At 39.3% G+C, this 23,526-nt stretch overlaps 3 protein-coding genes across 5 annotated transcripts; 2 read left to right on the top strand and 1 right to left on the bottom strand.

Annotated features, from left to right (window-relative positions):
- Positions 1-384: 384 nt before the first annotated feature.
- On the top strand, positions 385-2,589 carry LOC104421194 (H/ACA ribonucleoprotein complex subunit 2-like protein). The gene is made up of 4 exons (XM_010033069.3): positions 385-579; positions 1,218-1,287; positions 1,910-2,015; positions 2,197-2,589. Exons 1-4 carry the CDS (start codon positions 441-443, stop codon positions 2,356-2,358), a joined length of 477 nt encoding a protein of 158 aa, XP_010031371.2. The 5' UTR covers positions 385-440; the 3' UTR covers positions 2,359-2,589.
- On the top strand, positions 422-22,974 carry LOC104421171 (agmatine deiminase). 2 transcript variants are annotated; one of them, XM_039307674.1, is made up of 11 exons: positions 422-440; positions 18,313-18,402; positions 18,505-18,618; positions 18,744-18,833; positions 18,916-18,991; positions 19,489-19,544; positions 19,979-20,057; positions 20,954-21,088; positions 21,469-21,701; positions 22,043-22,201; positions 22,586-22,974. In XM_039307674.1, exons 2-11 carry the CDS (start codon positions 18,322-18,324, stop codon positions 22,676-22,678), a joined length of 1,116 nt encoding a protein of 371 aa, XP_039163608.1. In that variant the 5' UTR covers positions 422-440; positions 18,313-18,321; the 3' UTR covers positions 22,679-22,974. The 2 variants fall into 2 exon arrangements, with proteins under 2 accessions (XP_039163608.1, XP_010031338.2); XM_010033036.3 differs by lacking the exon at positions 422-440 and having other exon boundaries at positions 18,251-18,402.
- On the bottom strand, positions 3,305-11,098 carry LOC104421179 (inorganic pyrophosphatase TTM1). 2 transcript variants are annotated; one of them, XM_010033056.3, is made up of 12 exons: positions 10,778-11,098; positions 9,753-10,137; positions 8,451-8,565; positions 8,068-8,263; positions 7,834-7,947; positions 7,547-7,720; positions 5,981-6,175; positions 5,375-5,497; positions 5,194-5,306; positions 4,836-4,953; positions 4,369-4,641; positions 3,305-3,704 (listed from the first exon to the last, which is right to left on the bottom strand). In XM_010033056.3, the coding sequence occupies exons 2-12, from the start codon at positions 10,111-10,113 to the stop codon at positions 3,492-3,494; spliced, it is 1,995 nt and encodes a 664-aa protein (XP_010031358.2). In that variant the 5' UTR covers positions 10,114-10,137; positions 10,778-11,098; the 3' UTR covers positions 3,305-3,491. The 2 variants fall into 2 exon arrangements, with proteins under 2 accessions (XP_010031358.2, XP_010031351.2); XM_010033049.3 differs by having other exon boundaries at positions 9,753-10,092.
- Positions 22,975-23,526: the final 552 nt, after the last annotated feature.

Here is a 23,526-nt window from a genome sequence, read left to right as displayed (position 1 = left end):
GCCAGCATGTCGATCGATAGTCCTTACAATGATGTCCAATCCATCGACAAAGCTCAAATGAATTGTTTGTTCACGAACTTCGCTAACCAAATCTTTAGAGTGGGGCTCTTCAATGAAAAGTTAAGACCATGATATAGCCAATAAAATATTAGGTGTCAAAAATGCGTGTTGATTAATTAAAGTTCAAAGTCTCGTGCTGTCATCAAGCAAAAGTTTGGAAATAATTTATTTCATTCTCCCTAATTTATAAAATGCCGCACGTGGGCGTGCTAAAACCCCCGGACCGGTCGAACCGGTACCTTTTCCAAACGAACCGGAACCGCTCCACCGGACCGGTTTGAGCGCAAAAACCCTAATAAGTCTCCCTCCTCCGCGGGTTTTCTCTGCGACTGTCTCTGCTTCTTCCGACTTCACAGAGAGAGAGAGAGAGAGAGAGAGAGATGGGGAGCGACACCGAAGCGGAGAGAGCGCAGAAGGAGAAGGAGAAGGAGAGGAAGAAGGTGGCGGCGCTGGCCCCCATCGCGAAGCCCCTCGCTGGCAAGAAGCTCGGCAAGCGGACCCTCAAGCTCGTCCGTCGAGGTACGAAACGTGTCGCTCGGTTCAGTTCTCTTGCCCCTTTTGGACGCGCTCGATCGGCGGGGGCGATTGCATCCGATGTTGTTTTTCTGGGTTTTTCTTTCCCTTTTGGGAGATGGGTTTTTGGCTTTGATTGGAACCTGGACGTGGAGAGACCCGAATCGTGTTCATCTTTCGACGGGAGTTTAACTGAAATTAGCAGTCGAAGTGTCTTGATGTCGCGTTTTTACAATCTGGGTAGGCGCGTCGTGGTACGTTGGAGCTGCGAGCTCGATAAAGACGCGAGCTTGCGGTTTATGAGCTGGAACTATGCAAAAAATGCCAGATTTTGCTTGGCGAGGAAAGGAAATTTCAGTAATATCCCACAATTTCAGTTGCTTTGGCGTTGAATATGTCCTCTTTTTGTTTGATGTATTGACGACGATGCGGGGCTTTCGACAAAACCGAATATTTCGTGGAAGTAGTTGGACATTTCACTGGAACTTTCTTTGGTTTAGTCTGACTGTGCTTTCGAACAAAAGCTATACTGTCCAGCTTTCTTAAGGCTTTACTTTGGAGATGCTATGTTGCGTTGAGGAGACTATTGATTTGCATATACGTTAATGTAATAGCTAATTCGAATGTCGTGTCTTGACTTGCAGCTGCTGAGCAGAAATGCTTGAAAAGAGGTGTGAAGGAGGTGGTCAAGAGCATCAGGCGCGGTCACAAAGGGTCAGCATCAGCTTTCTTTGCATCATCCTTGCATCTATTCTCCATTTCCTGTAAAACCATTTGCATAGTTCTTTTTCTTGTTAGATGAGTTTCCCACTATTCCTTTATACCAATATATCATTTTGGGTCCATGTTGTTCTTCTTTTTCAAATGTTTGTTTGGGATCTCTAGATTGTGATGATTGTGATACCAGTTGAAGAGGTTTTAATGAAGAATTTGGCATGTAAGTAGCACTTGGTGGTGATGTTGTCGGCTCCAGCTGGGTGAAATACATGTCAGAGTTTTAGGAGAATGTGTGTTTTCAACAGAAGTGTGGTCTGTGCATGCAAATGAGCTGCCACACTGGCCTTTTTAAAATGCCGAGACGGAGAGCTTGTATTTTATGAAGATGATTGTGTTATTAGATGATCAAGGCGATTTAAAAAATGTGCCATTTTCAGTTCTCAAGTTACAGTACTACTTCCAGTACAGTGTACAGCAGTGTGCGCCAAGGAAAGAGACTAAGAGAGCATTCCCCCAAGTCCTTTGGGGATAATTTTTGTTACTTTTAAATTGTGTTTTATATTTTTGAGTAAATCACTCATCTTTCTTTTCTTTTTCTTTCCTTTTCTGGATGGTGCAGATTATGCGTCATTGCTGGCAACATATCACCTATTGATGTGATCACTCATGTTCCCATTCTATGTGAAGAAAATGATATCTCCTATATATATGTTCCCTCGAAGGAGGTAAGTTTATACCATCCTTTGATGTAAATGGTTAGGTTCTGTTTTTTCAGTCATCACCATGCTTGATGCGGATGGGTTGCCATTTCCTCCGAAACTTAGTCCGTCTTCACCTAATCAGCTATTTAACTTTTGGTTCTCCCGGCTCTGAGATTATTATCCTGTTTCCTTTTTATGGTTTCAGGATCTAGCAAATGCAGGAGCAACAAAGAGGCCAACATGCTGTGTTCTGGTACTTACAAAGCCAACTAAGGGTGAATTAGGCCCAGAAGAGCAAGAAAAATTAAAGGCTGATTATGACCAAGTTGTAACAGAAGTATCTGAACTTACCTCCACTCTTTTTTAAAACGTCGCCATCCTTAGGGATCTGCTTCTTTTATGTTCATTACTTTGCTAGTTATGGTTATTGTATTGTCTGTGTAGCCCACTCGTCTCTGCAGTTTTTTGGCGCCACGGCACATCTATAAAATCATGTATGCGCATCTTAAGCAGTTGCCACAAAAGCTGGTAAAGCAATATCAGTACAACGGATTGTGCTTTTAGAGTGTCATGAACAGTAATACAAATGAATTCTTGCGACATCGATTTGCCTCCGAAGAGTTAGCAATTCGCTGCCGTGGAGATGCAGACCAAGGGCTGTTTTCTTTCACAATGGCATGCGTCGGAGATCCTAGTTAGCAGTTTTAATTACATAATTTCCCAAGGAATCCTGGTCACTGGACATAAACGTGTTCCTACTCCAAGGCCGCAATGTTCTGTAGAAACTGGAAAGTAGGTCGGGTGAATTGCAGCAACATTTGTTGGAAACTTTTGTAGGATGGGATCAGCAATCAAGCTAACACGACCCATAAACCGAAAAATGCTGATTCAATCTTGATGTAAATGTATCTCTTTCTCTGGAGGTTTTGATGTGTGTGAGAGAGAGAGATTGAATCAGTTTAGATCAAATAATGTCCTTACCGGTTTCCAGTTTAAAGTAAAACCTGGCTGTCAACTTGCCCATTATCAAACAGAGGGATTGGCGTTGAAATGCAAGTGAAATCCGAAAGAAACATTGTCTTAGGAACAGGTTTCCTGAAATGCAACGGTATAAACTAGTTCCATAATGGTATGTGGAGTGACAATTTCAATCTGAATTACGCAAATTATGCCTGAATGACGAGAACTTCATCAAGAATGAACTTGACGGATTTTTATCTCTGGAGTACATACACCTCAAAAACATTTTAAACTTGCATGACTTCGCTGCTTTCTTTGCTACGATGTCATAATAGTCATTGCTCTTGACTAGATGGTCCAATAAGAAACCTCTTTATCATAGATGAAGCTGAAAAGCTACAATATACAGTAGACAAGCCCCCCCGGGACATGCCTTTACAGTGATTATGGGTGGCCTTCCCACAATGCAGATTAAAAACATACAGATACGAAATAGAAGGGTAGTAGTGGTGTTTCGTTGTAATAATGCAAGCGGAGGAATCACCTTTGGGTAGTCAAGGTCTTTAACAGAATCAGACCTAAGCCACCGAAAGCTAGGGTCAGTACAATAGGGATGGTGACGACATCAGCCATCGAGGTTACGTCATTTGTTCTTGCTTGACGTGTCCTCTCCCCCCAGTAGTCATGTAGAAGATTGCTCAGATTGTCTAGCTGGTGCATGATTTGGCGTTGTGATCGGGCAATTACTAGTATCTGCCATTGTGAGAACAAAACACGGATAACAAACAGCCATTGTTAACATATGAAGTAAAATCATGACAATAATATGCCGAAAAGAGTAAGGGTGAGACATCAACTCAATCTTTCCCAAGTAAAAGCTTCTGTCCGGACAATAACATTCAATTTTTATCAGCCAGGAGTACATTCAAAAACCTATTCAACACAAACAGGACTCACTATCTCTTGGGCTATGGCTTAACACATCTCTCATGTCAACCAGAGAAACGAGCAAACATAGTTTTTGCACAACTGTCAATGCATTTTTGTGCCAAAAGATACTGTCAATGCAACAGGTTATGGCCCTTTCTGGTATTTTATCAGGCCTGAAGATTCCCGGGGAAGTTTTGGGATTTGCCATTAAGGCACATCTAGTTTTTGAAGATATTCAAAATGGCACAACACCGCCCTGTAAGTTTCACTATGTCACCAGTTCGTCAAAACAGGGTCTTAGAAGGTAAACTCGATATCCTACTCTTAAGGCTATAGCATATGCTGCGTTAGAAAACATAAGGCCAGTTATCATAGCTCTAATGTCAGAAGATCTCTCCTTAATATCTCACTCAAGTAAAAGTCATAGCTGGTCCATCAGATCTACTGTGCCCACCTAAGTTGTAAGAGACGAGACTTGGAAACATACCTCTTCCATAAGTGGGGAGTCCTTAGCCAATTGGGAAGAGGATGAAGAATGTGGCATTAAAGGACCAGTCAAAGACCCATTTCCTAAGCCAGATATAAAAAGAGAAGTGGGTCCAGATCCATTGCAGGCTTCGGCCTGCAGTGCTAAGTTCTGTTGACTAGCTGAAACTCTTCTGGTGTTGGACTTGGAATTGAGCTCTTCGATACGAGATGAAAATTCATCCATCCTCTCATTGAGCGTGGATATTTGGTCGGATAGATGAGTAATCACTCCCTGCACCCAGTCAAATGTGAGCAAAAAACTAACCTTATGACAGATTGCAAGGGATGGGGGGCCAAAATCAGCAAAATAATGTTGGGGAGGGACCACAATAAATAAGGATAAATTGTTACAGCTTACACAAGAGGAAGATTTATGTGAAGATGGTTCAACATCGTGAGCTTCTTTCAGATTTTCATCATTCTTACCTGGCTTGCAATTGCGGGCGGTTCTAAAGTTCTTCCATCAAACCTTCTATTATTGATGGCAAGTCTGGTCAATTTTAAGTTCTTGTCTTTCTGACTGGAGAAAGACTGAGACATCCCACTGAAAGGAATACAGACAGAATTCAATGAATGATCGCTTGAACTTCCCATAATAAAGATGGTGCTCCCGCTAAATCTGTCCTAAATGATGCAAAAAGTTTTGAAAGCACTAAAATAAAGTATCTGATATGTGCATGCGTGCGTGCACATTCATTTTTTTGTAAGCTCCTCTCCTCTGAACTTGCTCCATACTAGCTTTTAATAGGGAAGTATCTAGAGTTGTGGGTTAATGAGCGTATACCGGCTGAGATATTTCATCCTCCTATCTGCAGAAGCCCGGGAAAGTGCCTCTTTAGGGCTGGAAACAAGATCATCATCTAGGCTGAGCTTTGTCTTCAAATCGTCTGGCAATGCCTACAAAAAAACTCAATCATCAGTGGAGCAAGCAGATCAAATCTACAGAGAGATAAGAAGAGGCATACCATAACATCATTTACAAGCTTCTCCAACTGAATCTGTTCTATGTAGGTACGAGAAACATATGAACCATCCAAACCCAGCTGCTCTGCAACATACTTGACGTACATACGGTCACGTCCTTGTACCTTCACAACCAGATCAGAAAGATTTTGCTGTTGGCCTTCCAAATATCAAAACAGAAGCAGCTAGTAGATGCAAACACGCTAGCAAGATAATTTATGAATACATTCAGACAACTTTTATATCCACAATAATATTTTCACAACAGGATGCCGAAAAACAAAGCTCTCTACACTTATGAGTTTGAATGCAATGGCTTTACATTCATTTATACTTTCTTTTTCATATGTTAAAAAAATATATGAATCAGGAAAGCTGTATTCAGGTCTAAAAGGTACCAAACACCTTGGGTGATGGTTCAGTAATGTGAAGTTGTCCTGTATTAAAACGCTAGAGGATTCTTTTCATGTACACGGTTACATTTCAATTCAAAATTAACAAAATGCATGATAGTTTTGAATCTAAAGTTATAAGACACTGACACAATAAAATGGCCACAAATGTTGAGTGGACTAAGCTGAGCAATAAATGAAGCAGCTGAAATGTACCTGAACATACTTGCGATTAAGCTGTTCCAGCCAATCAGTTTTCACAGTCACCCTCTCATCAGAGAAGATGTGGCTGCTTCGTTTCAGAATGGATGCGATTGTGTAGCCAAGGGCCATCAATCCTCCTAGCAGGCGCACGCTAACTTCAAAAGTTATTCTCGGAGATATAATGAATGGACTATCTGTAACCCATTCCTGATACAAACAACATTAAATGCATTGAAGCACAGAAGAGGATATTAAATTATTAAGTCTTGATATGGCAAAGACCAACACTAGCTTTGAACTCTCCCAAAATAAAAATAAAAAAACAAAGTAGTTGGCCTACTCTGTAGATGTCCATGGAAGATGCCATCTCCCATCCCGAATTCTAGACAAACGTCTTTATTACCATCTTAATAATGTTAAAGTAAGGTAAATATGATGCATAAGGTTGCTTAACGTTGGTTTTAGCAAACCTTGTGACACATTTTTCATCAACTTCCTTTCACAAAATGGCTACTCAAAGCTTAGAACCCAGTGCAGAGACTATCAGCATTTATGGACTAGAATGTAGCCTGTTAATCATGTACATTAGTTATACAATAAAAAACCCTTTTCAATGTGTTTGTTCTCGACAAGAATCCAACTTCCACACTGACATTTTTAACTTGTTCCCTCCAAAATTTTCTCAGAAGAGAACAATCAAGCTTGCATCTTTTCCAAAGGAAAGAGCAATGGGATGTAATTTTAAGGGTGCATTTCTTTCAGGGGGAAACCCACGATTTGAAAAATATTTTCATCATTTACAAAAATGTTTGGTCGTAACTGTTGTCGATATTAAAATTATTTTCCAGTGACTAATTTTTCTATTCGAAAAATCCTGAAGATAATTTTTCATCATTTTTAGAAAAATCCTTCCCAAATCATTCATTTTCTGTGAAATTAATGGACCCCTAAGAAAATGACAAGTGAAAAGTATCTTTAAATCATGAAGATAATTGGCAAACCCACTTTCTCCTAAAAAAGCATCTGACTATTGCCTCTGGTTTCATTCTTAAAACATGTTCTCTAAAGAATTTCCTAGAGGGCACTGCTCCTAGAACTTGCAGGATCTTATGGAAAAAGCCCATATGTTGGTAGCAGATCAGATCAAGTATTTCAATAAGTTCTGTGAAGAGTTGAAATTTACAAGGAGATTTAGTTAGAAGCTGCTGTACCAAAAACTAATCAGAAACTTGTTTTCAGAGTGGTATGGGAATCAAGTGGGAAACTAGATGCTGGTATTACTGAATATCTTGGTAAATGCTTTAATGACATTACTTCAGTCTCGTAGCATAGGTCATTTTTATTGGAATTGTGACACAAAGACAACATTTTGGAAGGCAATGCCAAGTGATCACTAACAATTAAATCTGCAACTCAATCACAAGCTTCAGAACAGCTAAAGTAACAAGTATGACACATATTTTTATCAAGACTTGCAAGGCAGGTTTTACTTGGTTTTCTATCATATCTCCAAAAGTAAGAAAAAAGAATGGAAAACATGACACCATAGCAAGAAGCTTAACCTTATATTTATCTCACCTCAAACATAAGATTGTATTTGCCATCTCTATTTCGCATCCTGAGGTATGATTGGCAAGCTTCTGGATCTTCACCTGGCGGCAGAAGGTATATATCATAAGTTTCCTCCATACTCTCTGAATATGTTCCGGGGAAAACAGCCTTGATTTGATCAACTGTTACTGTCCTTGTTGACTGCACCAAACAAAAAGTACCAATTAAGTTACAGAAAAAGAAGCAAGTCTAGGTCTGAGATAGAAATGTAAAAGTAGACTACAAACTCCAGATAGAAAGGGTTTGACAATAACTTTGAGAATATAAGTGGGATTCTGAAATCCAGAGAAAGGATTAAATTTGTTGATTATTTTGATATGTGCAGTCTGAAGATCAGGCTCAATGAAAGCCTTGTACATTGGGTACACCTGCAGGGGATAAAAACTGGGTTAGATGCATCGATGGCGAAAAACTGAAAATAATAATCAGCAGACAACTGGGCACCCCATTACTTAATAAAACTCTTGACACAAGGAAAGCAAGAAAACCGTTTCAGATATCTGCTGAATGATTTCTTCAGGTTCTTGGCCAGCGCGTTGGATATCCCTTAGAACTCGTTTGACAAGATCAAAATGTACCCCCCCAGTCACAGAGACGCGAAGGTCAAGCAAAGGCCGCAATTTTTCACTCAGGGCGTAAATGCCTTCTATAATCACAATGCGAGAACTGGGAACTTCAATAGTCCTGTCAAAAGCATAATTTCAAATTTTCTTCTTTTGCATAATGCATCTAGGATATGTAGATACAGTAAATGAACAGCAGCAGTTTTTAATGTATTCTACAAAAGTTTTCCAATTTCATCAGGTAAATATTTCTTCCTTTTTCCAATGAAGTAAGTAAAATTTTCCACATTTAGAGATATGTGCATAACCTGTAGCCGATACGAGAGCTAGACTTGAAATCATATATTGGAACCTGAGCAGGCTTCCCGGCCTTTAAACCATGAATATTCTCAAGCAATGTGTCATAGTCCGTCAAGCGAGGATCTGCTTCAAATATATTTGTCAGAATTTATCCCTTATATCTCATTTAGCAAAGTTCATGGAATGAAAAGTATTTGCAACATTATAGGATGCAATTTGTGAACCATAATCTAGAATGCCTGTAGATGACTAGAGGAATTAGGTAGAAGAAAGACCCGTGCATGAATGGAAATCTAAATGACGATATGTGCCAACATAGCTGGAGCACAATGCAAGGTAAGGACAGGAAGAAAATTGAAGTAAAACCCTAACCCTAAGCTTTCATAAGTTAGCATGCATCAACCTTCAGGCTTTGATAACGATCTACCTTCAGATTCAGCCCATATTATTAACTGAACAACTGCTGAAGTAAGAGACATGACTGCAGAAATATAATACATGTTGGAGAGCATTTGGTCATGTCCAGTCTAAGAGATAAAATACTTATTAAAGATAGATGACTTCAGAAAAAAACAAGCCTTGATCCTAGGAATGAAAAGAAGATTAAAAGACCTACATGACAGGTGAATATTAAGCACTCATGCTTAAAATGTCCAAGTACTAAACCAGAGAAATCATGAAAAGACATGGAAAATGGCCGCCTTACATCACTGACCTACTCAATAGCCAGGGCAGCTGGCAAAATAATGTCTTAATAATTCAAAATGCACATATCTGTGATCATTGTGGATTCCTCTCGTGTTCCACAAATTTTACCAAGTCATCAAGTTTTACACATTTTTGCCGAGTTGGACTTGGTTGGCTACTCTTCACTAACCCGGTTGGTTCCATTGAACTGATTAAACACCTCATGAAGATTGGCCCACAAAGCTGATAGATTTTTGCCATAAGCCAATGCTCTGTTTCTTTCGAGTGCCAACATCTCGAGGAAGCTCTCTTCCCAAAGGTCAAGCTAACCCATTCCTAGACATCAGTGTTTCTTTAAGATTGGAAAACAATCTCGAAGTGGCTGTTAATTCTCCGACCTCTACATAGGTGATTCTCCTCGCCAGTATTCAAAGTAAGCTCTTCTGAAAGTGGACATTCTGTAAACCCTACCAATCCTATATATTTTGAGCTTGCGCCTTGTATTGCTCCTAAAACTCTTTGGTATCTGGCTGAAGTGGAACTCTAGAACTTACCAGCACCTACAAGGAATTTAAAAAATTGAAGATAAACCTAAAACTGACACGGGTGAATAGAGAACTCACCATCGAAGTTGCCGTCGATTACACGGCTGGAGTCATTGTAATTATCCATTGTTATGACAGCAATGCTGGGCATAAAGTTCAGCACCTTCTCAGTGAACACAGTCTTACCAGCTCCAGAAGGACCAGCTACTCCAACTAATATTAACCCATCATTCTTTTGGGCCAACAATTGACACGCCCGAATAAATATGAAAAAACCCTTCTCGAATGAAAGTGATTCCTGGATCTGAACGATCTCAAAGCGATCAGAGTCCTTTCTCTTGACTATCTGAACCTGATCCCGCAAGAGGCCAGAACGCCGGCGAGGTGAATCGGCACTTGGTGAATTATCTTGAGCCATCTGTGAAGCAGATGTACACATCCCTCAGAAAGTTGCAGATGAAAGCTAAAACAGGAAAGGAGCTATCACTAAGCATCTGTAGCAGATCAGCAGTGGAAAGATTCTGATATTTTGAGGAATATGAGGTAATATCGAAATGGCAGAGAGGTGACAAAAGCGGAATAGAAACAATCGCAAAGATTGCAAATGCTGCGACGACCTATATGTAAGCAATCACTCGACTGCCTTTGGCCAATCATGTATAGTAACCTCACCAAATATACATGACAAAGTCTCAAATGGTCCTTCAAGATCATGCCAACAGTTAGACACAAATCTTTCACCAGATTGCATCATTGCTATTAGCTGAGTATCTAGGATCAATACGACCGTGAACACCAAACTGAGAACACATCCGAAGCTTTTCTCCCGAAGAGATTATGTGTCGGGTGAAATCCGCAGTCACCAAGAAAAAGAAAAAGAACAATCAAGAACATTAAAGCGCTCGAACGACCGTACTCCCCAGCCGATGATTCTAATGAAAACATGTCAAAGACCGATTTCTTTCCACAAGAACCATCGAATTCATAACAAGGAAGTCGAAAACGAATCGGCGCATCAAAGATCATCAAAGCAAACATCATTCGCACTAGAAAACGAAGCCCTTCATTTCTTCCCCACAAAAAAGAACTATATTTAGACGAACCTGGTTCTCGGGTAATGTCAAGAACATCCGACAAAAACAACAGAAAGAAACAACGCCGGCGATCTTCCGAGAAATCAAAAGGGTCGCCGGAAGAATCGGGAACGGTTCTCGGGAGGCAATTGGTTGGCCCCAGAAAAGGCGGGACGCTAGTGGAAGGCACAGGAATCGAATCTTTCTGGCAGCTGGGTATTGGCAAAAAGATCGAGGGGAGGGGATTCTTGATTGTTCCGTGTGGCAGAGCGAACAGAGAGCGTCAGTTCATGAAGAGAGGGAGTGAATTCATTACGATGTTCCGGCACTAACCGGTATTGGACTACGCGACAAAACCAGTTCCTTTAAGGCTGCGATGGTAGATATCTCATGCTATGCTAAGCAAAGCAGTGCGCACGTGTCTGGTGGATAAACCGACCGACGCTTGAAATCTTTAAATTTAAAAAATATTGAGCAAAACCACATTATTGAGAACTTCTGATTAAAGAAAAATTAAAGAGGGTCATTGATAAAAAGACACCGTACAAAGAAATCGTATGAACACGAGTGCTTAGTGAAAAGATTATAGAAAATGACACAAATGATCCTAAAATTTTGGTAGAATGTACAATGTAATTCATGAACTTTCAATTAGTTCAATATAGTCCGTAAACTTTATCTCGATGTGCAATATAATTCCTAAATTTTTAATTTATTTGATATAGTCATGAAACTTTTGGTATATATTTAGTTTAGTCCATGTACTTTATAAAAATGTTTAATGTTGTCCCTAAATTTGAATTGATGAAAGACAACATTGAAAAATAATCATGACTAAATTGAATAAGTAACAAAAATTTGAGATCACATTAAATAAATTGAAAATTTAGGAACCGTATTACATATTAAGTTAAAGTTCATGGATTATTTGTGTCATCAACTCAAAAATTAAAATCCCTTCAATGTAAGAGGTGTCGAACATGATTTTTACATCAATCTCCTCTTCTAAAGTCACCCTAGCACAATAATTGAAAATCAACCATTTAAATCTGATTAATTGTATATAAACATCTCTGAGTTAGGATTGCCTACACATGCTTAATATTGGAACTTAATCGATATGTAAAAGAAGTTTCGTGAGTTCTCAAGTAATGAGGCCTTTACCTCATGACACTTAATTATATATATATATATCTCAGCAAAACAAGTTATTCATATACGAAAATATTATATATGTAAATATTGATCATGCAAATCTCAAAACAGTATATGCAATGAAAAAGAGCCTAATTCCCTAAGAAAAACCCAATCTTAGGTCAAATCCTAATTCTTTTCTAAACTTTTTTGTCTAAAAAATCACCTGCTCTCACTTGAGTTCTAAATCTACCTATGCATTTCAAAAATCACATTTAGTTTCTTTAAAATTACCAACATCAGAACCACTTAGAGGTTTAATGATTAGAACCTGCATCTTTACCAACATCCTCACCTTTGTATATATATGTGGAATAATAGTAGCCTCCCTATGTTGATAATGTTGAAGAAATCGGAGGAGACTTTTGAACGGGGGGTTTGACGGGAGCATATTTGTAACTCGAGTAAAAGCAGCGACTTTTTCTTGATAGAAAAAAAGAAGAAGATTTAGGACAGATGAGGAATCGAATCTAAAATTGAGAGCTTTTTTAGGGAAGGAAAAATAGTTTAAATGGTCTTCAAACTTTAATTCAACTTTTGGGATTGTATATAACATTAGGAATATTTTAGGAAATTAAGAATTTATAAAGAGATAATGATACAAATAATCTCTAAATTTTGGCACGATGTGCAATATCATCTCTAAGCCTTTAATTTGTTTAATATAATTCATAAACTTTAACCTAATCTCTAATATTGTCCTTGAATTTTAACTTGTTCAATGCAATCCTTGGACTTTTGGACTATATTCAATAATCCCTAAACTATATGAAAATATTCAATATTATTCTTTAGTTGATTCAAGCTCATGAACAACAATGAACATTTTTATATAATTCGAGAACTAAATTGAACATGCATAAAAAAAATGCATAACACTAAACAAGTTAAAACTTTAGGAACGTAATTGCATATTGGCTTAAAATTCATAGATCGCATCAAATAAATTAAAAGTTCAAGAACGATATTACACATAAAGCTAAAGTCAAAGAACCATTTGTGTGATTTTTATTACAAAGCGCATTCACATACTTGAGTAAAATCAAGGAAAAATGATATAAATAGTCCTTAAACTTTGGCCCAATTTGTAATGTGGCCCTTGAATTTTTAATTTGTTTAGTGTAGTTAACTTTAGCTTAATATGCAATGCGGCACTTGAACTTTTAATTTATTTTATATAATCTTTAACCTTTTGGCACATGTTCAATTTAGTCATTGGATTATATGAAAATGTTTAATATTGTCCCTAATCTTGAATGAATGGAAAGAATATATCGAACATTTTCATATAATTCAAGGGATTATGATACAAGGGAGGGAAAATGAAAACAAGATTCGTTGTAGGTATGCTATCCCACACACATGGCCCTTTTATGGTCTTAAGGACTATGTGTTCGCCACCAAATTCCTTTTCATTTTTTGACTCATATCACAGCAAATTTTAAGATGATAGAATTCTGATGCACATGCTCGACATTGTGGCAAGTGCAAAGTATACAACTAGGATTAATCATGATATCCTTGGTTTTAAAGAATCATACCAAGCATAAAGGAAGGTAGGAGAGAGCTTTAAGAATTTATAGCAAACTACGCAATATTATTTTAAAGAGAGTTTGTTCTGCCCCTTAGCATTTGCAAGCATTGACTTATATAGGCATAAAATAAACACTAAAGACAATTTTATAGACTCTTTTTGGTAGACCAATTATTTGACCCTTATATTGACAGATGAAGGCCTTGCTTCCACCAGACTCTTATCCTACATTTTTCACTTTTGCTAAAGGATGCTACAGTGTCATGAACAATGCCAAATAGTACATAAACAGTGTCAAACGGTATCAAATAGTACCGAACAATGCCAAATAGTACGAAATAATGCCAAATATTGTCAAATAGTACTTTTAAACCAAATTTTCCTAATCTTCATGTGATGCTTTAGACTTCTTTTTCTTTGTTGCTTTAGTTTTCTTCTTTTGGAGATGCTTTAGACTTCTTCACAAGTCATACTTATAGATTGACTCATCATTGTCCAAGCTACTGAGTCATCTTCATCCTTCTTAGGGGTGTGCAAAATATCCGGGAACCGCCCGGACCGCCTGGAACCGGATCGGAACGGCCTGGAACCAGCGGTTCTTGAGGGAACCGGTCCGGTTCCCGGTTCCAATTTTTCGGAACCGGTGGGTACCGGTCCGGTTCCCGGTTCCATGGGTACCGTTCGGATCCCGGTTCCATGGGCGGATCCGCCCACCTGACCGGGACCGGAACCTTTTTAATATTAAAAAAAAAAAATTACTAAAAGAAACCCTAGATTAGATCTCATCTCCTCACTCCTTTCGTCTTCGGTTCTCTCTCTCTCTTTGTCTCTTCCTCGGTTCCTCCTAATTCTATCGCTATTTCGATTCCTCCTCGAGCGTCGACGCCGCCGCCGCTGCTCCTCCGCCACTGCTATTCGCCCCCTCGCATTGGCCACCACCTGCCACAGCCGCAGAAAATTGTTTCGCGACCGTTCTATGTTGGTAACCCGACCATAGACCTCCTCCCCTCCTTCCCAACTCATAGACCCGACCGTTTTATGTTGAAAACCAAAATTGTTTCGTATCAAGATTGGTTCCATGGATCCACCTGGGAACCGACCGGACCAGTGGTCCGGTTCTCGGGTGGATCCATGCAACAAATGAGTGGATCACGGTTCCAATTTTTCGGAACCGGTCCTTAGCGGGCGGTTCCGGTTCTAGGCCGGAACCGCCCGCCCGACCATGCACATCCCTAGTCCTTTTGCCTCTGGTATTCTCTTATAAGTCTTTCAATTTCGAGAGCTTCAAGATGGTCAGAATCTATATAGCCTCTACGGGATGATAAGAACTGGATGGGATGTCAGTAGGATTATTAAAAGTGCTTTTCTCTGAATTATCTCCATACTCTTGCTTGAGCACTTCAAGGAGTTTCTCTACTTCTTCAATTTCTAGAGCAACTTTCACATTTATTCAGATAGCCTTTGTCTTTGGGATGATTGATAATAGCTTATTGGAACATCAATGGAGCTTGATGGGATGCCAAGTTGAGGTAAATTCCCAAGTTGAAGTGATGAGCTTTCTTTGTCAAGACCTAGGCTAAGTGCAAGCTGTAATTCACTATAATGAAAAGGATTCTATAACAATGGTCCTACCCATGAATCCTATGATGATAAGCTGGATCTTGTGGAGATGTTTGTGACTCAGAATTGTCTTGCATTTCAATTTCATAGTATCTCCTTAGACAAGCATTGATTGTTGGCTAGGTTGCGCGATAATCATCACAATGATCCTAAAAAACATTATTAGCTTTTGTCGGCCATGGTTCTAGTGGAATAACTTGATTAAACTGACAAAATACCCTTTGCAATTATCGATACTATCGAGGATAAGCCAAGATTCTACAAGAAAGAGTTGCAAAAATCTCGTTTGGAATAGGTTGGGGTACACCAATATTTGCCGGAGTGCTGAGAAATGCTTGCAAGAAGAGGGCAAGAGGAATTCTCCTTGTAGCTTTAGCAAACTCCATTGAAAAGAATGATATATGGTGATAGCGCAAATAACAATTCGCCAGTTTTGACTCTTTCGAATGTGAGGAAGCTCCTATGATCTAGTGCAACCATGATCGAGGAAGAGGGCGTGGCCACAGAAGGGATGTATAGCTATGAGATGTCCATGAGCGAAGTTTTTCCCAAATGAAGATTAATGAAGCCAGATCTCGATCAGGAATAGTTCTCTACCAATCCTATAGACTTTCAATAAATCTGCTCACAAACTTCGTTAGTATATCATACTAACTTTCGATAGTAAGTGCTCTAGTGTTGAGCCAAGCATGGAACTCCTATAATCTTTCTGGCCATTTTGAGTATGGAATATCATCGAGCATGAAATAATATTTTAAGATTGAAGACCTATGGTCTGGGTTTAGGTCATGAAGGCGTCCTACTTCTGGCTCAAATGAATTTGATTGGGATGAGCCATAAAGATAAGGCTCAAGAGACTTTGGTGTTTTGGCTCGAGGTTGAATTGCTTTCAGAGGAAAATGAATCTGATTCTGAAGTCGATTTAGAGATATTTTGTTTTGGGGGAGTCGAATGCAGCAATGGTTGATATCTTTTACCGACTTTGGTATTGCAAAAAAGCCTCGAGTGGATTTGAGGCCATATGAGCAAAGGGAGGCTCTTGGAAAGGTTCTGAAGCTAGCTTGTTTTCCTCTTTTAGCTTCTTTTGCTTTTCCATTTCTCGAATACAATTTTGAAGTGTAATAATATCACTTCGGTCCATCTTTAGGGCTTCTTCAAAGATTGATGCAATCGTTGTAGTTTTCGGAAAAATCACCTCTACAGGATCTAGACTCCAAGGTTGGGCAAAGAGGTCTAAAGGAGGAATGAACATTCCTTCTTGGAGAAGCTTGATCTGTCTCCCCAATTTTTCCATTTCAAACATTTAATCCTCCAAAGAATGATGAGGAACAAATTTTCCATATTCCTTATGTTGTAATTTCTTTGGGAAAATTTTAAGCAATTTATTTGTGATCAAAGCCGTTTGATCAACCTTCTGATCAACATGATCAAGGTGAGCTTAGATAGTTGAAAGTTTAGTGTCAATTGTCTTGAGAGCGTTATATTGAGCCAAAGCATTTCTGATTGCCAATTTAGAATGGTCTCAGCAGTTGTGACTTTCTTTTATCTTTCATGATCATCAACATTTATAGGGTTAAGAACTTTAGGCATATGTCAGAATCGATGTTGAGCATTGTAAATTCTCCTAATGTTGTGAACAAGGCACTAGAGTTAGATCTTTCCAAAGGTGGAAAGTTTGATGGTTTGAACATACAAACAGATGGAAGGATAGATGGTTGTTCTAGTTTTAGGAAACATGTTGGCTGAGGTGCTTTAGGTACTTTTAAAGGAAAAGAGTCTTTCTTAAACCATTTGTGAATAGGTTTGTAGAAAGGCGAGACAACTGATTTTTGCTATGAAGGTTTCTGTGAAGCTTTCTTTTTGGGTGATGACTAAGGTGGCAGAGGAGGCTCACATGGTTTTGGACTAATGGAGGATGTTATGATTGAGGAGGTTCGTACGACGAGACCATGAATTGATATTTTCATTTGTCTTCACCAAGAGGTCCGACAGCAAGGTCTCCATCAAGATACCTCTAATACAATTTGTCTTTTGACCATTCCTTTTTTTCTAGATGGTCTATCATCTTCATCTTCATCTAGAGGATTTGTACAAAGGAAACACTAGCACTCAAGATCCCAAAAGCAGTACCCTGTCCAGGGATCTTTGTAATAATGAATGGGCCTTCCCCACTAGTCAAAGGACTCAATCATGGTTTTTGGATTTGGATGACAATCGTCAACTAGAAAAAAAAATAGTAGGAAAGATAGAGGAAATAGCTTCTTCCTTTTCCTTACTAAATTTAATGACAATCGTGTCATCTTTTTTCCTGACACAATAAACCATTTGATAATGTAAGTTAGCAACAATAAAATTTAAAGTCTGTGGAGTTCCAATAATTTATCACTGAACCTTAAGGGTTGAGAAAAGCTGTGGATTCAAAAAAGGGCATATTAAAATTTGGAAATAGTGTAACGATCGATGTTCGTGCATTAAGGGTAGTTTGGACTGTATCAATGCAAGCATACCGGTAATCCAAAAACCAAGTGTCCAGAAGAGCCATTCGAGTGATAGGAGTAACTCATCCCTTCCATGAAATGATAAAGCAAGTCTAATGGCACCATGAAAAAGCAAGTCTAATGGCACCATGAATGTGCATATAACATTACTGCATCCATTCACGTGGGAAGTCAAAAGGAACTTGAAGGCTAACAATATGTTCTTACTGAGTAGTTAGGAAAGGGTGCTAATCAAATTTGGAAGATTAGACATACTGCTTAACCTCTCGAAAAGTATGCTTAATAAGCTACTTAATAGAACACACATGTGAGAAAGATAAAGATTTAGCAAAAGCAAAATATGGATTTATAAACGAGTCTCTGAAATTTTAATATCTTCATTGAGATAAAGAAACTTTTAATTGTCGCTTTGAACAAATTTAAAAATTCAGAGATCATATTAAATATTTAGGTAAAGTTCTAATCTTAGGTAAAGTTTAATGATTATATGAAATAAATTAAAAATAGTACATATTATATATTGAATAAAATTTCAAGGACTACCCACGTTATTATCCCAAAATCAAGGAAACGTCCAATCGAAAAACACCATCACACAAAACGGTAGTGGTTACTGTGATTCATCGCAGACCAAAGCCTGTCGGCCCGAAGACCGATAAATAACTTCGTCGCTTGCGAAGCCGAACCGCACCCGCAGTCTCACTCCCCCAGTGAGAGAGAGAGAGGCCATGGAAGGCACGCCGGTCTCGCATGGATTCCACATGCCGGCGGAGTGGGAGCGCCACTCGCGGTGCTGGATCGGCTGGCCGGTAAGCCTCGCCGCCGTCGTCTTCTCCTCTTTTTCCCGCCGTTCCTTTTCGCGGCGACCGGTCGGCCGATGAATGACGGCGTCCGGAATTCTGCTCCCGCAGGAACGTCCGGACAACTGGAGGGACAACGCCGCCCCTGCTCAGCGCATGTTCGCCAAGGTCGCCGCCGCCATATCCGAGTTCGAGCCCGTCACCGTCTGCGCCAGCACCGCTCAGGTTTTGGTGTTTCGCGTTTCGCGACCGATGGAACCTCGTGAAGTTGAGATTTTTAGCATGTGGGTGTTCCTGGAATTCGCTTTCTGAATCTGGGTATGGTGCGTGTGTGTGTCTTGTGTGCTTAGTGGGAAAATGCGCGGAAAATGTTGCCGGCGAAGGTCAGGGTCATTGAGCTGGGCATGAATGATTCCTGGTTAAGGGACACTGGACCAACTGTGAGTGATCATGAATAACCCCTCAAGTCTCTTTTTGGATGTATCCGTGCCGTGATGCTTTATGTGGTGCTGTCCATTGTAGTTTGTGGTGAGGGACGGATCTCCGGGTCATGAGCGGAAGATAGCCGCGATCGATTGGAATTTCAACGCCTATGGAGGTAACTTGGCACTGTTTAAAGCATCTATCTTTGTAAAGATGAGTAGTTATTGTGACAATTGATGTCGGGTTTGCTGTGTCTTGATATCTCAATCTCGAGATGAAGGAGATAGTGTCAGCAACGTGTTCAAACTGACACAGAGTGCAATCACTTGTGCCATTTTGGTAATTTTATCACAGATTTAAAAAAAGAGTAAGTGCAGGAGTTTCATATTCAATCAATTTTGGACGATTCCTTTCACTTTCTGCCTCACTAGATTACAGTGATGCAGCCAGTTAGAAAGGGATAAGAAGTCATAGTTGAAGCTGCATTGAAAAATGAACAGTTATTTTTCTTTGTCATTATGAATAGATAGTTTCCCTTACTAGACAGAGTCAACACTCTGTGCTCTGATAGCTAACATGCAATGTAAAGATTTTATTACCTTAGAATATGACCAGTCAGTCAGTTTAAGTATGCTTGTTCTCTCTAAAAGTCACCATCCCCCTTGAAATTAGATATTGAAGAAGGTTGCTATGAAGATTGGAGTCTCGACCTTCTTATAGCCAAGAAGGTATGTAGGGCTACCTCAAATACTGCGTGTAACATCTTTCTTTTCTTTTTGTGATTTCTGCTAGTTAGTAGTTGTTGTTTTCTTTTCTTCTTTTTTTCTCCATTACTCTTTTGGGTTGGGAACCCCGAACCTGTTAGCTGACAGACTTGCAACATTGTCCTGCTCGATTGTGTGCATTGCCTCATAAAGAGAATAAAGGTGGACAAGGTGCAGCTAGCAGTTACCAACAGTTAAAGGCAGTTTTCTACTTATAGTATGGAAACATCATTCAATCTCCTTATTACACTTTATTATTGTTTTTTGAAGTCAGAATCAAATACCAGTTTCTTTGTTCTTTTTATTTTGCTACGTCATTCTCATCTACCTTTTATTTCCTGAATTCAGTGTTCCCTCTTTGTCAATTGTGGATTAATTACCTTACGATGTACTGTCAGATTCTTCAAGTTGAGGAGATTCCGAGGTTTTCACAGGAAATGATTCTTGAAGGTGGAAGCATCCATGTAGATGGAGAAGGTATTATCCACATGCTGTTTAGTCAGCAATTTAGTAACACTCTAGAAGTGGAGATAATTGACTTGTTGGTATTATACACAATTCTCACACGTGCAGGTGGGCATGAATATTATACTTTAATGCGTAATTTGAGCTTACACTACATTTTCCAATCTTCTTAGTGGACACATGGATCAAGATCTTTAGAAAAATTTGAATAATTTCTTCCACGTGCATTATCATCATTCATCATTCAAACTTTTCACTTTGATAATAACTAGATGACATCAGGAAGAAAGAAGGCCTGCCGTCATTATTATATCCTTGGCAGTTTGTTTCTGTTTGAATCCATATCTTTTTGGTGAATTAAGGAGCTTGAGAGGCTCGTCTTAAGTAGCATTTGAGAGTGCAAGGCAAGAAAGTCTGTGATCACACCACACTTTAATTTCTCTCAAATGTTATTGGAAATTTCTGCTGCTTCATCATCATACAGGTATTTCCATGTCAGTTCTCCTGGTTATCTTGTGATTTCCTCAGGAAGTCTGTCTTCATCAATGTGATCAACATGTCCCTCTCGATGCTTAGAAAATTCCAGTTGCAAATCAACTCCATTTGAAACATCATGAACAATTTATTGAGCCTGGGAAATTAGCTCTCAGACTGCTATTCTCCTCCTGTAGTACCTAGAATTCATTAAGGTGGAAAGCTTTTTGCAGTTGTTGCAGTTCGACTTTGACTAGCTCTAGAATTTTGTATGAGGCGCCGTAGAGTAAATCCCCTCTTCTTGATTCATTTATCAATGATTCTGAAAAGCACTGTTTTCGTTTTGTCTTGCTGCAGCCTCAAACAGATTGATTTCTTGGTATCTGAATGCTTCGCCGATTGGCCTGTCTTGTTTCATAGTCTTTTTTCTTCAGGGACTTGTCTTACCACTGAGGAATGCCTCCTGAACAAAAACAGGAACCCGCAATTAACAAGAGAACAAATTGAGGATGTACTCAAGGCATATCTTGGTGTCAAGAAGATCATATGGCTGCCTCGTGGATTATATGGTACACTACTCTTATTAGTTGGCAATTATACCATGAAGCTGAAATCAAAATCTGGGCATATTGTCTTCTAATTTTCTTCAAATGTCTATTCTTACTATACTATAACTTGTAGCATCTCAATCTCTCCTCAGTCATACTTGTGGTAGTCTCCAAAACATAATGGACTTCCTCTTATGGTTTGATGATGGGGGAGTTTCGGCTTCGTCACTCACATGGTGACACAGGAAATTATTCTCACAATTTAGGGAATATTCCAGTTTCCCCGTCAACATTGTTGCTGCTTTTCCCCAAGAGTGTATACATCAACCGAGAATATGCTTCTATCCTAGTAGATAGCGTGCTTTTTCTTATGTGTTAAATGATTAATGGGCTTTTGGCAGGTGATGATGATACAAACGGCCATATTGATAATATGTGTTGTTTTGTGAAGCCTGGTACGGTTTTACTCTCATGGACTGATGACGAAAAGGATCTTCAATATGAACGATCTATGGAAGCATATAAGGTTCTCTCTAATGCAACTGATGCCGCTGGTAGGAAATTGCAGATAATTAAACTCCATGTTCCTGGTCCTCTCTATTTGACAGAAGAAGAGGCTGCTGGAGTGGTGCAGGCAAGCATTTTAGAGTCTTAGAATAGGTGCTTGTATGGCCACTTCTTTTTAACACAGTATTGGAATTGTCACTAGAGAGATGAAACGCATAGCATATATTCGCACGCCCTTTTCTGTGGGTCTGCATTAGCTTGAGGAGAGAAATGACGTTTTGGAAGTGTGCGAGCTTTCCAATGTCTCAGCTTTCTGCATAGATCTTTTGATTTAATTAGGATGCAGCTTTTGACTTACACTTGAATCTTCCACGATGTCTTCAATTTTGGCCCAAAAAAATCATCTGCGGTGTTGATGAAAAACAAAACACATTGTCCATCCAGTGACTGTCTTATAATTTACAACAGGATGGTTATGCAGTACCAAGACTGCCGGGTACAAGACTTGCTGCTTCATACGTCAACTTTTATATTGCTAATCAAGCAGTCATTGTACCACAATTTGGGGATCCAAAGTGGGATGATGAAGCTGCTCGTGTCCTAGGTGATGCTTTCCCAGATCGTCCGGTATGTAACACTATCTAGTCTTCTCTCGATTCGTTTTACAGTCTTCTGTAGAACCAAGTCAAGGACATGAGCTGTTCTTAACCTTCCCTTCTCAAGATTATCTTCCTGTGCTCGCCCCCACCCCCTGGGGGAAAAATAACAAATTTAGCTATGGAATATCAGGTTATGTCCATTGGTTGATCTGCCTAGAATCTCAACTAGCTTTGGTATCGTTTCTCAAGGGGGAAATGAACTTATTCAGTGTCTTACTTGGTGTCTTACGCTGTGAAGCACACTTACAAATGGAAACACGTGCACAAGGGCACAAAACACGATTGTTTTAAGTATCTGATCGTCACCTTTTTTTCTCTACCGAAGATACTGACGAGTTGATGCTTGCATCAGGTGGTGAGAATTGAGGGTGCTAGGGAAATTGTACTAGGTGGTGGAAATATTCACTGCATCACGCAACAGCAACCAGCGACTGTTCCCAAGTAACACAACACATGGCCGACCGCCAAATGTATGGCAACAACTCATCATAATACCTTGCAGACCTTGGTGAAGCTCCCAAACCTCTGGAGAAGTTCATCACCTAAATCATCACTGCCAATTATTTACGAGATGCTGTTTACTATTCGATATGTGACTGCTGATTCCATGTGTGCTTTGTTCTTGTGTGTTATATGATGGCCCATGTATTCTGGATTGTATTCTAATCATGGCTGGGAGATGCTTGGAATATGTATGTACCATCATTAGTTCCATCAAAGAGACATCATATTACCTTTTAACCGCCTCTTTGTGAAGAACATTCAACAGCAGATGCCAATCATCTAATCAAACCTTACACTAGAATGTTTATTCCAAGAATGCTCTATATGAAGTGAGGTGATCGGCTATTGGACAATATCACCCTGGTCGGCTTCGATTAGTCGATATTACTAATTAGTTTGAGCTGGATATCATGTGCAGCATGAGTCCCATGACATCTTTGGCACAGATGATAAAGAAATATCATCCATAGACATTAGCCATCCTTTTATTTTAAAATCTTACAATTTAGGACATCAGCATCTGTAAAAAAAATCCGTACTTCATAATTTTCAACTATCTTATGATGATGGAAAAACTAAAAGTTTCTAGAATGGTAGCTGCAAAACATAGAGATCTGATCTGAGATGAAGAGTTTTCATGTATGCATTCTTATCACGAGATGGCAAAAGATAAGACGAATCAAGCCAACTTGTAATGGCAAAAAGGGCCAAGCTTGATTGCCCACGAAGCAAGTGACATATGCCAAGGGTCAAGGGTCTATTTGTTAACTTGTCCAATAACGACTAATT

This window comes from Eucalyptus grandis, chromosome 2 (genome assembly GCF_016545825.1).
Source record: "Eucalyptus grandis isolate ANBG69807.140 chromosome 2, ASM1654582v1, whole genome shotgun sequence".
Classification (NCBI taxonomy): domain Eukaryota; kingdom Viridiplantae; phylum Streptophyta; class Magnoliopsida; order Myrtales; family Myrtaceae; genus Eucalyptus; species Eucalyptus grandis.
The sequence above is the reverse complement of the archived record's forward strand: the minus strand, read 5'-3'. Positions and strand labels throughout refer to the sequence as shown.